At 39.4% G+C, this 16033-nt stretch overlaps 1 protein-coding gene across 6 annotated transcripts in view; it reads left to right on the top strand.

The window, feature by feature from the left end:
- Nucleotides 1–7771, top strand: part of LOC140537174 (protocadherin alpha-C2-like) — a 101021-nt gene extending 93250 nt beyond the window's left edge. For 5 of the 6 annotated variants that reach the window (XM_072659489.1, XM_072659488.1, XM_072659487.1 and 2 more), the window contains one exon: nucleotides 4785–7771. In XM_072659489.1, coding sequence (XP_072515590.1) covers nucleotides 4785–5095 — 311 coding nt within the window. In that variant the 3' untranslated portion in view covers nucleotides 5096–7771. The remainder of the gene's footprint in view (nucleotides 1–4784) is intronic. The other variant, XM_072659484.1, reaches the window with a different exon arrangement.
- The last annotated feature ends 8262 nt before the right edge of the window (nucleotides 7772–16033 follow it).

The raw sequence follows: 16033 nt of genomic DNA, 5'->3' as shown, positions 1-16033 counted from the left end.
TGGAGAAAGCTGTTTGAGGCTGACATATTCACATATTCTAAATAAGGCTCAGGAACTCGGCGTATCTTTATCCATCTTAACAGAGTCGTCTGCTGCTGCTGTTGGAACTGTCTAGCACCTGAATGCAGATGAGGAGCGTGTTCACACTAAATGAGAACACGCCAGAGTACAAAGCAGGCGGATAGAGACGAAGCGCGAGAGACGTGCTACAAAGAGAAAGGATGTCAGCAAATGAGAGAGAGAAGAAAGTCAGAGATGGGGGAAAAATACAGGTCAAAAAAAAGAGTTGAGAGAGGCTTGACAGTAGAGCTATGTTTAGTGCCAGGATATGGGTGTGGTTTGGATATTCAAGTACAATTAAGTGTTTTTAGTTTTTATATCAAGAGTTTACTTGTTCTTGTTTGTGAAAATTCTAAAATATTTTAATCAGCATCACAAAAGTAGTCCAGTTTGCATTCGGATGCACTTCTTGGGCATGTACTGGTTCTTAATGACTTTATTATAACCTGGAAGAGGTGTGTTAATGCAGCCATTGTTAGACATGTGTTTTGTTACCAATAGGTTTTGAGACCTGTGACGTGAGACCACTATTTCAGTGAATTATCTTTCATTGTGTAAAGTTTTTTAGACCTTCTCTGAGAGATATCAATCACTAAATTAAGTGTATAGTGATACTTACTGTTTGTTCTTGGTGACACTCGTGCATTGGTGTACAGGAAGGTAGATGCCAACTCGGTACATGTCTACTTATATTTGTTTTCAACGCATTTGGCTGGAAAACCACCAGCCTGACCAAGCATGACCAGAATCTAATCCAACATACATTATACTGGTCAAGAGCTGGTTAACCAGTTAGCTTACCAGCATGGGGTATGTTTTTACCTGGTCTAGGGCTGAGTTTTTTAACAGGGCTGCTTGTCGTAAATGGTGAAAACACTTTCAATATAAGTTTCAATTTGGTGTTTTTTTGTGGTTTATGATCTTCATTTGACTGAAAACAGCAAACAGCATAATTCTAGTAGAGTTCTGGTCACTGTGCTTCTCCTCATTTAAACCAGCAGTTTGTTTTTTATCTGGTCCATGTGCCTTAACTTCTGTTCCACCTTCATCACCTACATGATGTATTTATTTTATTTATTCATTTAAGTTCTTTATTTAAGGTTATGTGGAAGCATCACAAGCACTGTGGTTTTATCAAATCACCTGCACTATACAGACCCCTATACCCCTAAACAGAAAGTCAGAGCTGTTTTTCTGCCCTGACATGCAACACTGTATACACACATGCGCACAGACACACACACAGATACCCTTGCCATAACCGGGGCTGGGGGAAATGAAGTGAGGGGTAATTAACTCGTGAACACATGGGTCACTCTCACCAGAGATGAGAGTTTTATTTGGTCTTACTCCACAGACACGCTACCACTCTGTGCCGCAATATCCGACCTTTTCAGCCAAATTAGATCCACCTAGCTCAAGGGGAAATGCAGAATGCCCATGTCTGTGTATGTGTGCGTGAGAGAGAGAGAGAGTTTTTTTTTTTTTTGCTGATGTCCTGCCATCTGCACTACAGGAATGTTATATTACAAAGAACCATTAACTCTGCACAGAGGCATTGCATTTACTACAGAACCCTTGATTAACCCCTTTTTTGTTTAATTAATTACATTTGTAACACATAATAGCAAATGGCTAAAAGGCCAATGGGCCTTGACTTACATTCTTATGGATTAATATCAATACGTTCTCCAGACCTGTGACTTTATACAGCAAATTAAGCAAATTTAATTTAGCTTGACTACAAGTTAAGTGATCCAAGTCATTTGCTCCAGGTCGGTGTAATTGTTGGTTTGTACTGGCATTATACACATACAAACACTCACACACAAGCAGATCTTGGGTTAAAAAAGGAAACTGTCAGAGGTCCAGCCACTACAGGGGTCTAAAGAGACCAGGCTTTTATTATTATTTGCACTTTAAAAACCATGCAGTGTGGCTCTGAGTGGCTCAACAGACTAAGACGTTGACACTATGGCTTAAGAATTGCGAGTTTAAATCCCAGGCCATGCTTCTTTGCCATCAGCAGCTGGTGCTCTCTCTGGGTGGGTAGATGTTGCTCTCTATCCTCATCACTTCCATTGTGGTTGCTGGTTATTTGCCTCAGCTAAAATTGAAATGAAAATTGGGAATGGCTATATAAAAAAAAAAAGGATGCTACAAATGGTTATTTATACGATGCCATAGAAGAACCACTTTTTAATATTTAAAATAGAGATATGTGAAGAAACATTGTATTGGTAATGGTCTTTTAGACACTCACACATCTCTTTTATAGACGTAGTTCTTCAATTATCCAAAGGTGGTGCTTCTTTCGCATTGCTCATAAAATAAATGAATAAATAAAGAAAGAAATCTGTAGCACCATTATATTTAAGAAAGTATGCAAGTTGCTATCCTATTATAAAGAAAATCACTGTACATAGAACGACTGGCTTCATTAAACCTGTGATTTTTTTATGGCATATAAAATATAGAGTATTAATTATCTTTGTGGCACATAGGAGCAGATGGCTTCTGAAAGGTTTCTAAGAGACTGTGCTTGGTGCTCACACAGTGAGCCCAGATGCCACTCATTTCTAAGCTATATTTAATTGGGTAAGTGGGTAAAAGAGTTTAGGCTGTATTAAGGAAGATTTCATTCTGATTCTTATGCCTTTGCCATTTAAAGTACTTGGAGTCTGTACTGTATGGCTGTGTACTTGATGAAAGCACAAATATTGGTCCAAGAAATTCAGATCATTGTAAGCTTCAAAAACATCAAAATTGCCTTTACACAGGTTTTTGCTTATTCTATGTATTGTGTCATGCTACATGCTAAAGTCAAACTGGCAGAGTGTGCCAGTCACTAACTGTTGCAGTATGGTGGAGATCATGTCGAGTGTGAAAATCGAATTGCCTTGAGGGAAAGGATGATTGGGGGTGGGGTTTGGGGAGGATGGAGGGGTTTGTTCATTCCACAGAACTATTCAGGGGACAAGCCCTGTATTTGTATAGGGCTTGTACAACTGCACTACATTTGTACATAAAACTGGCACATTCAACCCGCTCAAATAGATAACCTTCTTGAAGCTCAGGAGGGGGGGGTATTATGCTGGATAATCCCTGCTAGGTTATGGATTTATTAAAATAGGCTGTGTGCAGTGCTTTCAGAATGAACCTACAGACGAAAAACAAACACAATCTCTTTTCAGGGCCAGAGTCTGATCTAAATAAAACACAGAGAGGAAAGTAGGTCAAAGCACAGAGTAACTGGTGTGAAGCTCAGAGCGGAGAGCACTGCTTCTGCAGGGAAAGTGTCTCTCTCTTTCTCTCTCTCTCTTTCTTTCTCGCTGTGCTGTTCTCCCTTCCTCATGGGGACACGTTCTTAATCATGAAGATTGTATGAATGTGCGTTCTGTGCTGGAGCTCAGCGTGACATGCCATGTTGGATTCAACAAATCTGCTCCTTCTTTGATGTTAATTCCTGTAGCCTCGCTTTGTCAAACCCCTTGGTTTCAGAAGGTCAGCCCTTTCTACTGTGACCTCGTATGTTCCCAGATTCCCTTTCGGTCAGATACGAACCCTCTCCCTGGAGTCTCTGGGCAGAAGAGAATTTAGTCTCATGTAGCTGCTTCAGAGCCTCTCCGTTCGTCTGCTCTTTGTAGCTTGTATGAGGGAACTGCTAATGGTGATGACTTTCTAGTACAACTGACTCTCTACAGTCTGGCATATATGTGGGAGGTTCTTTAAACATTGGAAAAGTTCTGAGATCTTACTTCACATCTGGTCTGTGATACATTCAGAGCAGTGGCGGTGCAGCAGACAAAAAATGACTATCAAAACAACTAATATTGTATTTTATGAATGAATTATCCAATAACACAAATGGAAAAGCACCCCCTAATCAATCAATGGCAAGTTTAACCTACAACCAGAATCATGTTTCCATATCAGCATGCCCTAAACTCACCCATACAGATTCAGTGGTACATCTTGGCTCTAATCTGGGTATTAAGGGTATTAAAAAGAGTTTATCCTGCTTTTGTTGGAGTAACTGCCTCTACTGTCATTGCATTTGGTAACAAGAGCATTAATGAGGTCGGGATGTTCAGTTATCACCACCATAACTCATCCCAAAGTACTGGATGGAGCACTATCATTCAAGAGAACACAGTTGTTCCACTGCTCCATATCTCAATGCCAGATCTAGTCCATGCCTGGCATTAGGCATGGTGCCAATAGGTTCATGGTTATATGCTCCAGAGAGTCCTTTTCTGTTGGCAGCAAATCTCTACAGGGACTAGACAAGCTGTGTGTGTCAGCAATGGGTACAACTTAAAGTAGCTACATACATTTATTAGAATGAATCTAGAGTGCCCACAAACATCTGGACATACAGTGTATGCTGGTAAGTATGAGTTAGAAATACTGCATTAGCGTATGAATTATAGTCACTTATGACTATAATCTTAATGATTTTTTTTTTGTAGCCTATATCGTTCACTGGGGACAAATTTGAATTGGTCCCACCAGTACAAATGTTTGTGTTCACTTAAAATAGCAGTTCTGGAGCCTGGAGTTTAACCATCTATTTATAGCCTCTTTATGGAACCGAAAGTGCTTCTACCTTTACATCACTCCATAGAATCTTTCTCAACACCTTTATTTTTAAGAGTATATAATAAGTGACCCTCTCTCTCTCTCTCTCTCTCTCTCTCTCTCTCTCTCTCTCTCTCATCTAGACGGTGAAGGTGAAGGACAACTCTCTCCACCTGTCGGAGCTGGGATCAACAGCAATAGCTGGAGCTTCCGTTATGGTGCGGGCCCAGGTTACGGGCCCCCACAGGCCCTAAAGCCTGGGGAGCTCCCTCCTGAAGCCTTCATCATCCCAGGCTCCCCAGCCATCATCTCCATTCGTCAAGACCCAGGGGCCTTGGATGATAAAGGCGATTTCATCACTTTCGGCAAGAAAGAGGAGGCTAAAAAGAAGAAAAAGAAGAAGAAGGACAAGAAGGACAAGAAGGACAAAGGGAAAGACGACGGAGATGAGTAGAGGAGAGAGGACAGTTTTGAAAGCGAGCTGTTAACTGAAGTTGGTAGCTAAAACTCACAGTCAGAGAAAAACCAAAAAAAAAAAAAGAATGAAAAAATGTTAGTATAGAGAGGAGAGCCTTTTTAAAGTCCAGCTCTCGTTTAGGGGGAGTGCTGCCCTGCGCTGATCAGAAGAGACCCTTCTCTCTTTACCCATGCACTCAATGTGCCCTACATTTAAGCCTTGGTGGCTTCCAGGAGGCAATAATTGGCTATCACACTATTTATGTATTTATGTTTCTTAGATGAAATGTTCTTAGTCCACATGTTTCTAAGAAGCATTCTAAACCTGCAAGAAGTTAGGGCAGTGTGTAGTGCCCTACACACCATGAACACACACCCTCCATAAATCCAAAGGTCTAAAACACATAAAGGGAGTCTCTTAATCCTCATATTACTCATGCCTTCCTCACAACCATGACTTAAGGAGGAGAAAATGAATTGAGGGCATGTTCCTCAGACTGACATGCATCAATGAATTTGTATTTTCAATTTGACACAAAACGTGTCTGTGTAAAATGTGACGATGTGGTCAGAATTATCTCTGTGTGAGATCGAGGCTGATCGAATGAAATCACTTCAGGGGTATATATATATATATATATATATATATATATATATATATATATATATATATATATATATTGTTCACAGAGCCCCCTGCTGGCACCTCACACCCAACAAGAGTGCTTTACTGTTACACCAAAATACAGCTTAGTGAATACACCATCTCAAAGTGATGCCTCCGGACAGAAATATTAAACACATGACACGACACATAAATCAAAACATGCAAAATCTAAAAGTTCCACATGCTTCTAACATACCAGACCTTATAGTGTAGACACTTAACACTCCAGTAAAGTAGTGCCAGGACAAACCCCCCAACACACAAGCAGTCTGTCCACCATGCATTGTATAGCTTGGACCACATTAAACCCAGTGCAGGACTGAAGTGGCGCTGCAGCCTCTATGAGTTTGTAATATAGGCAGGAATGGTGCTTGTTGCTTCACGTCCAATCAAGCCTGATCCCTTTGCCTCCGTTTTGAATGTTCAGTAGATGTTCTTCAAGCTCTCTCCCTCTCCCTGACAGCTCTTTGCCTTTCAGTGCTTGTAAGATTCGCCCACCCCACCTCCCCCACACGCAGTCCTCTCACTCATAGCCATGCACTAGGGTGGCTGCAGCCAAAGCTGCCCCCTTGTGACTATATTGTGTACCATGACAGGATGGACTGAATGACAGAGACCTGTCTAGAAATCACTTGTAACCCTGTCACGTCAACTGAGCCTGAGCACTGTTACTAAAACTCCCAGCTCCTGATACTGGAACTGAACTCTTCCCCAGGGAATATAAGCAAGCACATGTGACATCCCTTCCATCCACAAGCAAGTGGTATAACAGCAGTGCAAAGGATGTGGGCATCCCTTTTCTGGAGGTGAAGAGTTGTGTACAGTAGATAGGCCTATATTTTTTTTTATTTTATGGAGCTTGGTTTGACCAAATGTATACAGGGTGGGACATGTATGACATATTAGACTACAGGGAGATTAAGGACTGATGCAGCATATTCTTTTGTTTTAGTTGTGTAAAATAAGAAGTGAATTCAGCACTGGACAGTGATGGGTCCAAATCAGCAGAAGGTTGTATGCTCTGCAATGTCTGTGCTGTGTGTTTTCTCATTCTAGAAGGGTTGACAACCCCTCAATTTTCAGTTCCCTTTCATTTTTTTTTCTTGGCTGTAGGACTATTATTCAAGATATGGGAGAGATGTTAGCGCTGCTAAAAGACTGCATTCTCACCACACACACACACACACACACACACACACACATATACACACACACACACATATGCAGACACACATCACTCACATTCACACAGCCTCCTTCAGGTGTGGTTTAGTGCTGTCAGATCACTAAGTGGCTGTTTGCATGTAATACGCAGATGAAACAAAAACTATATATAGATATATATAGATAGATATGTTTTTCATAATTATTTTCAACCATTTCTCTTGAAACTGGAGACATGTATAGTCTCTGCAAAAATATTTCAAATTCTTCATTTAGACTGAAATGTACAAGCACATACATACATACAAATATACAATTTACACATACACAAATACATCCATGCAAACAAACACCCAGAAATGTTGGCCCTGTGCCATTAACATTAACCGTAACATTCTAGATATATGTAATGATGTAGTGTTATGCTCTTTTTTATACCCACACACACGTATATATATATATATATATATATATATATATATATATATATATATGATTTTGTTTTTATTTTGCGGCTAATGTGAATATCATTCATATATCCCTTCTACATCAAACTCTTTTTTCCATTAAAAATACAAAAATTGTAATAAAAACTGATAAAATGACAAAACAACATAAAAAGTGTCTATGTATTCTGCTTGTGTGTAGTGAATGTCTATTAAGTCCTTCAGTGCCAGGGTGGCACTATGCTCTTGACTTTGACAGTGCAAATCTGTTGAACAACCCTTTTGTACACCTGCTCATTGGTGTAATGGTGAAATAGTGTATTCTCTTTTTTTCCTTTTTTTTTTTTTTTTTTTTTTTTTTTTACTTTATGAAATCTGGTAATGTGTTTTGTTTACAAATCACAAATAAAGTTTCTTTCATACTTACCTGATAATGGTCCATGAGAATTATTCTGAGGTTTTTCTGTGTTTTTGAATTCGTAGTAGCCAGGAATATCAGTATGCTACAGAGCTCTTTAGATCACATGGTAGTTTATAATACTTTGTTTAGTAAGGCCACATGATGATATGGTGTCACTTTAGAAACTCTGTAGTCACAAGTTTCGAATGAGTGTATATTGCAAGCACTAGGATTAACAACCCTATGCATTGTAATTTATCAAAAACCTAGCTTAGCAACATGTTTGCATTCACCAGCAAAGGTAGTAAGAAAAATAAGTATTACAGATACAAATTAAGTGCAGTTTAATACACTTTCTGCAAATATTCAACATTAATCAGCATTTAAACATCAGTAAACATCAGTATTTTATGGTACAACACATATCTAAACTAGCTATCTTATCAAAACCACAAATTGACTATGCAGTCATAAAACACAAATTCATGTCAGCACAATAGCACAATATCATCTCAGCTATCAATTCAGAAAATTAACAAATTAAACTACTTTTATTAAATTATACAGTACAGTGTGGCAGCTCTGGAGAAATAATGCCAAATCATTTTTACGAATTTGCACTGCTACTGACATTGGACAGGCAAAATATCAAAGGAAATTATAAACAACTGAGAAAAGTTTGTTTTTTGTTTTATTGCTTTTACATTGTTTAGTCTGTAATTGACAGAAGAGGCTAGCTTTATTTAAACGATGCTGTCCGTGGTCCTGAAATGAGATCTATCAGAAATATAAGAATATTTATTATTCTTAGGTCCCATTAACACCAACATAAGTCATATTTATGTTTTTATTTATTAACTAATATATTTGTATTTCTATGAAACAATGTTTTAATGTAATTTAATAATTTTGCAGCCCCTTCTTTTTACCTCACGGTGTCGCTCTTCACCAGTTCTAAATTCTCAGTCAGAGAAGCACACCCATTCTGGGCAGTCGTTTTCGTCCCTTCACAAAGAACAAAACGGTAATATCTGCAAGGCTTTACAGGACGTACACCAATACAAGTCTTTTGAGGAGTATATATTTTTTTCTAAAATAATAATATAATTTTTTGAATTTAAGAACATGTCGACTATACTAGACTCGTTCTTAAACAAAAAGCGAATTTGGGCGGTGATGCTGTATTCATTCCTTGCCCATGGTATTGCCGCAGACCTGCGTTATTCCGTCCCGGAAGAAACAAACACAAAATATACTATTGGAAGTCTCAGTAAAGACCTTAACATCGATTCCAAAGGTTTAAGATCTCGCAAGGCAAGGCTGGATTACCAAGGTGACAGACGATATTGTGGGGTGGACTTGGATTCGGGACGTATTGTCGTTTTGGAGAGAATCGACCGGGAGGCTTTGTGTGGAACAACATCTAACTGTCTTTTGCATTTTGAATTTATTCTTGAGAATCCTCTGGAGCTTCACAATGTTATTGTAGAGGTGCTGGACGTTAACGACAACGCGCCGGTTTTTCCAAAAGATACAATCAAGCTGGAAATCAGCGAGACTGCGCCGACTGGGAGCAAATTTCAAATAGCCCGTGCACGAGACGGGGATGTTGGCGTGAACTCAGTTCAGAATTATATTCTCAGTCAAAACAAGCTCTTTGACGTTGATGCGAGGTCAAGTAAAGACAGGTATGTCGACATTGTTTTGAGGAGCAGCCTCGATCGAGAGACAAAAGGAGAACATCATTTGATACTGACTGCTGTAGATGGGGGAAATCCTCCTCGATCTGGTACAGTTGTTGTGCAAGTAATCGTTATGGATGTAAATGACAACACGCCGGTGTTCTCGCAGTCTTCATACAAGACACGATTATTTGAAAACTCACCTCCTGGAACGTCTGTAATGAAAATTTCAGCAACAGATATGGATGAAGGTGCAAATGGGCAAATCACTTATTATATTAACCACCTTTCTGACAGTACCAATGATATGTTTCAAATTGACGAAAAGAGTGGGGAAATTTTGTTAATGGGTCAACTTGATCACGAACGTGCCTCTTCGTATGAGATGGAGATACAAGCGGAGGATGGCGGTGGTCAGACGAGCCATTGTAAGCTTATGATTGAAATAGTTGATGTTAACGACAATGCACCTATAATTACAATCAAGTCTCTTACAAATCCAATTCCAGAAAACATTGCTCTTGACTCAGAAGTTGCCATATTAAACGTGAAAGACCAGGACTCTGGTGAAAACAGCAGAGTCAGTTGTTCTATTCCCAACAACTTACCATTCAAACTGCAACCATCAATTAAGAATTATTTTACATTAGTTACCATCGCTCTACTCGATCGCGAACAAGTCGCCGAGTATAATGTCACAATAACTGCAAGTGATGGAGGTACACCTTCCTTATTGTCAACTTCAACTCTGAACATACAGGTGGCAGATGTGAATGACAATCCTCCCGTATTCATACAGCAAATATTTAGTGCATATGTAACTGAAAATAACAAACCAGGCACCTCTGTTTGTTCTGTTACTGCGAGAGACCCAGACTGGAGGCAGAACGGCACAGTGCTGTATTCTCTGGTGCCCAGTGAGGTCAACGGAGTTTCAGTGTCCTCATATTTATCTGTAAATGCAGACACAGGGGTGATCCATGCTGTAAGGTCATTTGACTATGAACAGTTTAGAAGCTTCAAAGTCCAGGTTGTAGCCAGAGACAATGGTTCTCCCCCACTCAGCAGCAACACGACTGTGAGTGTGTTCATAACAGATGAGAATGACAACTCTCCACAGATATTATACCCTGCTCCAGAGGGGAAGTCTTTAATGACTGAGATGGTCCCCAAAGCTGCTCTGTCTGGCTCACTGGTCTCCAAGGTGATCGCTGTGGATGCTGACTCTGGCCAGAATGCTTGGCTGTCCTACCACATTATCAAGTCTACAGATCCAGGACTTTTCACCATTGGTCTCCACAGTGGAGAGATCAGGGCACAGCGGGACGTCACTGAATCTGACAGCATGAAGCAGAACCTGGTTATTTCAGTGAAAGATAATGGACAGCCTCCTCTCTCTGCAACCTGTTCTGTGTATTTACTTATTTCTGATAACCTCGCTGAAGTTCCAGAACTTAAAGACATGACTTATGAAGAGAGCAACTCCAAACTAACATCATATTTGATCATCGCACTTGTTTCAGTGTCCACCTTCTTTCTGACGTTCATTATCCTGATCTTGGCTGTGAGATTTTGCCACAGGAGAAAGCCCAGACTGTTGTTTGATGGAGCAGTCGCCATTCCCAGTGCCTATCTCCCTCCTAACTATGCGGAGGTTGAGGGAGCAGGAACTCTTCGCAGTTCTTACAATTATGACGCATATCTAACAACAGGCTCACACACCAGTGACTTTAAGTTCATCAGATCCTACAATGACAACACACTGCCTGCTGGTGGCACTCTGAGGAAGAGCCCTGATGATTCAAATATTATCAGTTTCACGGATGCAGGTGAAACACTAGAGGTAAGTCTTTTAAAGCAATTACTTGGTTATGTTTTTTTTTTTTTGTCGTATTAAATTAAATTAAAAAATAATGCTTTGCAATGCCACTTCTTCATCTTCGTCTTCTTCTACTTCTGATTCTTCTTCCTCTTCTTTTTCTTCGTCTACTTTTTATTATTATTACTAACAGTAGCAGTAGTAATAGCCATTTGTTGGATAAACCATCTCATTTTAGCATTCTATTAGCACTTTTGTAAATCGCTCTGGATAAGATCGTCTGCTAAATGCCTTAAATGAAAATGATCATACTCATTATACATACTCATCAGTAAGCAGTAGCCAATAAGTATTTTTTTTTCCTGCATCGTCAGCAGTATCATATTAGGAAGTTTGCAATTAACAGAATGATTGTGCAAAATTTGCTATTGTGATCGTAATAAGAAGATGTTTTAAATAGTTGAATAGAAATCTGGGATTTGCTTCCACGCCATTTCCATTGGTTCATCATCACAAGAGTGAACAGCAAATATTTTTAAGAACAAAAAAAACCCTACAACTAAATAGTTTCTGCCTCTTTTTCGCTCTTTTTTGATTATAAGTTTTCTTACGTTTTATGCAAACCGACAACTGGTGATCTGTTCTTTTGAGTGCAGTTTATGAAAATAGCACAATGGGTCGCTGTTCACCAATCTTGGAAGGATACTTGAATTTGTCCACCCTTTTGTGTTAATGTGTAACGAGGGGAGAGGCTTCAAACTGGCGCACAGGGCAGCGCCATGGAAGCACTGAGGTTATTTTAATGTATGCGTTTTTCCACATTGCAGTTTTTTGTTTACATTTATTTCTTACAAATTAATGAATAAAATTTGGACTTTACCACTGGCTACACTGGATGAGCGCCGGTTTGGACGGTTGAACATGGAGTACAATGGATTATCTTCTCGGCCTTTTTTGTTTGGCGTGGTGTCTGTTTTGCTCTTGGTGTCGACGGTAAATGGAGATGTGAGTTATTCTATTCCAGAGGAGAAAAAGATTGGCTCTGTGGTTGGGAATCTGGCAAGGGATCTTGGAATGAATGTGAAAACGTTAGCTCTGCGTAAAGCGCGTTTGGATGTCGATGATAGCAGCAATCGTTACTGTGATATAGATATGAAAACTGGAGATCTGATTGTTGCAGAGAGAATCGACCGGGAACAGCTTTGTGGACCAACGACTGTTTGTACATTGAAATATGAAGTGATTTTTGAAAACCCTCTGGAATTGCACCGCATTGTTGTAGACATTACTGACATTAATGATAACTCTCCAACGTTTGCAAATGATGTTATTAAATTAGAGATCCGAGAATCAGCTGATGAAGGCGCTCGCTATGCTGTGAATGAAGCTCACGATGCAGACATAGGAGTGAATGGCGTACAAAGCTACAAACTGAAAGCCAATCCTTACTTTTCTTTTCTTTTTCATAATAAACCTGGTCAGGAAAAATATGGCGAGCTAGTTTTAGAAAAAGAACTGGACCGTGAACAGGAAAATGAGGTGAGGCTATTGCTCATCGCTATCGACGGGGGTGATCCACCTAGATCTGCCTCTTTAGTTATAGAAGTCACTGTACTGGATGCTAATGACAATTCCCCAATCTTTAGTCAGTCCGTCTACAAGGTGAGTCTACGTGAAGATTCTCCTGTTGGCACCACAATAACCACAGTCAGCGCCGCAGACGCTGATGAAGGTGCAAATGGTCAGGTGACCTACGAATTTGGTCATCTGTCTGGTGAGATGCTAAACATGTTTACGCTGGATTCAGAAACAGGACATTTAATTTTGAATGGTGTCCTGGATTACGAAAAACAAACGACGTATGAATTAAAGATTCAAGGCAAAGACGGATCTGGATTAGCTTCCTTTGCCAAAGTTGTTGTAGATGTAGTCGACGTTAATGACAATGCACCTATTATCCACTTAAAATCTTTGAACAATCCAATTCCAGAAAACACGTCACCCGAATCTCAAATAGGCATAATTAATGTACAAGATAAAGACTCTGGTAGAAACAAACAAATCCGCTGCAGCATCCAGGGGAATGTTCCTTTTATATTAACTCCCTCGATCAAGAATTATTTCTCAATTGCCACATCTGGTCCACTTGATCGTGAACTTACACCAGAATACAACATTACAATAGTTGCTGTAGATGAAGGAAGCCCACCTTTATCCTCCACTAAAACATTCCACTTGTCTGTGGCTGATGTGAATGATAATTCCCCTGTATTTGAAGAGCAGTCATACAAAGCCTACGTAGCTGAGAATAACAAACCAGGCACTTCTGTTTGTTCTGTTATCGCAAAAGACCCAGACTGGAGGCAGAACGGCACTGTGCTGTATTCTCTGGTTCCCAGTGAGGTCAACGGAGTTTCAGTGTCCTCATATTTATCTATAAATGCAGATACAGGGGTGATCCATGCTGTGAGGTCATTTGATTATGAACAGTTCAGGAGCTTCAAAGTCCAGGTTGTAGCCAGAGACAACGGTTCTCCTCCACTCAGCAGCAACACGACTGTGAGTGTGTTCATAACGGATGAGAATGATAACTCTCCACAGATATTATACCCTGCTCCAGAGGGGAAGTCTGTAATGACTGAGATGGTCCCCAAAGCTGCTCTGTCAGGCTCTCTGGTCTCCAAGGTAATCGCTGTTGATGCTGACTCTGGACAGAATGCGTGGCTGTCCTATCACATTATCAAGTCTACTGATCCAGGACTTTTCACCATTGGTCTCCACAGTGGAGAGATCAGGGCTCAGCGGGACGTCACTGAATCTGACAGCATGAAGCAGAACCTTGTTATTTCAGTGAAGGATAATGGACAGCCTCCTCTCTCTGCAACCTGTTCTGTGTATTTACTTATTTCTGATAACCTCGCTGAAGTTCCAGAATTGAAGGACATGACTTATGAAGAGAGCAACTCCAAACTAACTTCATATTTGATAATTGCACTTGTTTCGGTGTCCACCTTCTTTCTGACCTTTATTATCCTGATCCTGGCTGTGAGATTTTGCCACAGGAGAAAGCCCAGACTGTTGTTTGATGGAGCAGTCGCCATTCCCAGCGCATATCTCCCTCCTAACTATGCGGAGGTTGAGGGAGCAGGAACTCTCCGTAGTTCTTACAATTATGACGCATACCTAACAACAGGCTCACACACCAGTGACTTCAAGTTTGTCAGATCATACAACGACAATACACTGCCTGCTGGTGGCACTCTGAGGAAGAGCCCAGATGATTCAAATATCATCTGTTTCACCGACGTAGGTGAAACACTAGAGGTAAGTCTTTTATAGCAATTATTTGTTTTTATTTTTTGTTTTTTTTGTGACGGTGATGCTAGTTTTGAAATTCATATTATTATTATTATTATTATTATTATTATTATTGTTAGTAGTAGTAGTAGTAGTAGTAGTTGTAGTAGTAGATGTATTAGTAGTTGTAGTGTTTGTAGTAGTATTTCAAATAGTAATCCTTAGCTAATTTAAGCATATCTTCCTCAGAAAAAGTCAGTAAGCATTAGTTGAGTTATTATTTTCTTTCTTTACTGTTTAACTGTTTTATGAATTAATTAAATCAAAGTTAATTTCTACAATGCTATTTAGACAAATCAAGTATTGTCAAAGAAAAAAACAAGCATCTTAAAAGAAAGAATTTCCAACTAAAATACACATATAGCAAATAAATTGTTTTTAAAATGATCAATAATACAAAAATAAGATTAAAAACTAAATATTTTTAAGCAAAATATAAATTGTGCCTCAAAGAAATGGAATGAAACTTTTACGTTATCATTGATTAAATATCGAAATAAAAAAGAATTTAACAAAAAATGAAGTAAAATTAAACAAAATATCTGATCATTTTTAGGCTGTAATCTTTTCTGTAATCAAAATAATTCTGCAAAAATTATGTTTTACTTTTACAACACCAATGATAAGATATTTTGAGAAGTCTGATCGCTAATATTGTTAACATCAATGAGTCGGTCAAATAGTATTTTTTTCCATGTCATGTCTTAAGTTCAGCACCACTGTGGTGGACATAATATATTTATTTAAGAGAAGAAACCGTCGGTTTATTTATTTATTTATTTATTTAGCTTAGTTGATTTTTTTTTATTTGATGCAAACCGAAATCAGTGCTCAGATGTAATACTGGTGAGCTGTTCCTTTGAGTGCAGTTTATGAATATAGCACACTGGGTCGCTGTTCACCAATATTGGAAGGATACACGTATTTGTCCACCCTTTCTGTTGATGTGTAACGAGGGGAGAAGCTTCAAAGTGGCGCATAAGGCAGCGTCATTGAGGCACTGTGAGGTTATTTTCATATGTGTATTTTTCCACACTACTGTTTGTTATTTACATTTCTTGCTTACATTTTAAAGAGAAAATTTGGACTTTGCCCTTGGCTATACTGGATGAGCGCCGGTTTGGACGGTTGAACATGGAGTACAATGGATTATCTGCTCGGCCTTTTTTGTTTGGCGTGGTGTCTGTTTTGCTCTTGCTGTCGACAGTAAATGGGGATGTGAGTTATTCTATTCCAGAGGAGAAAAAAATTGGCTCTGTGGTTGGGAATCTGGCAAGGGATCTTGGAATGAATGTGAAAACGTTAGCTCTGCGTAAAGCGCGTTTGGATGTCGATGATGGCAGCAATCGTTACTGTGATATAGATATGAAAACTGGAGATCTGATTGTAGCAGAGAGAATC

The sequence above is a fragment of the Salminus brasiliensis genome, chromosome 16, assembly GCF_030463535.1.
Source record: "Salminus brasiliensis chromosome 16, fSalBra1.hap2, whole genome shotgun sequence".
Taxonomy (NCBI): domain Eukaryota; kingdom Metazoa; phylum Chordata; class Actinopteri; order Characiformes; family Bryconidae; genus Salminus; species Salminus brasiliensis.
Note: the sequence above shows the minus strand (reverse complement) of the source record. Positions and strands in the feature narration are given on the sequence as shown.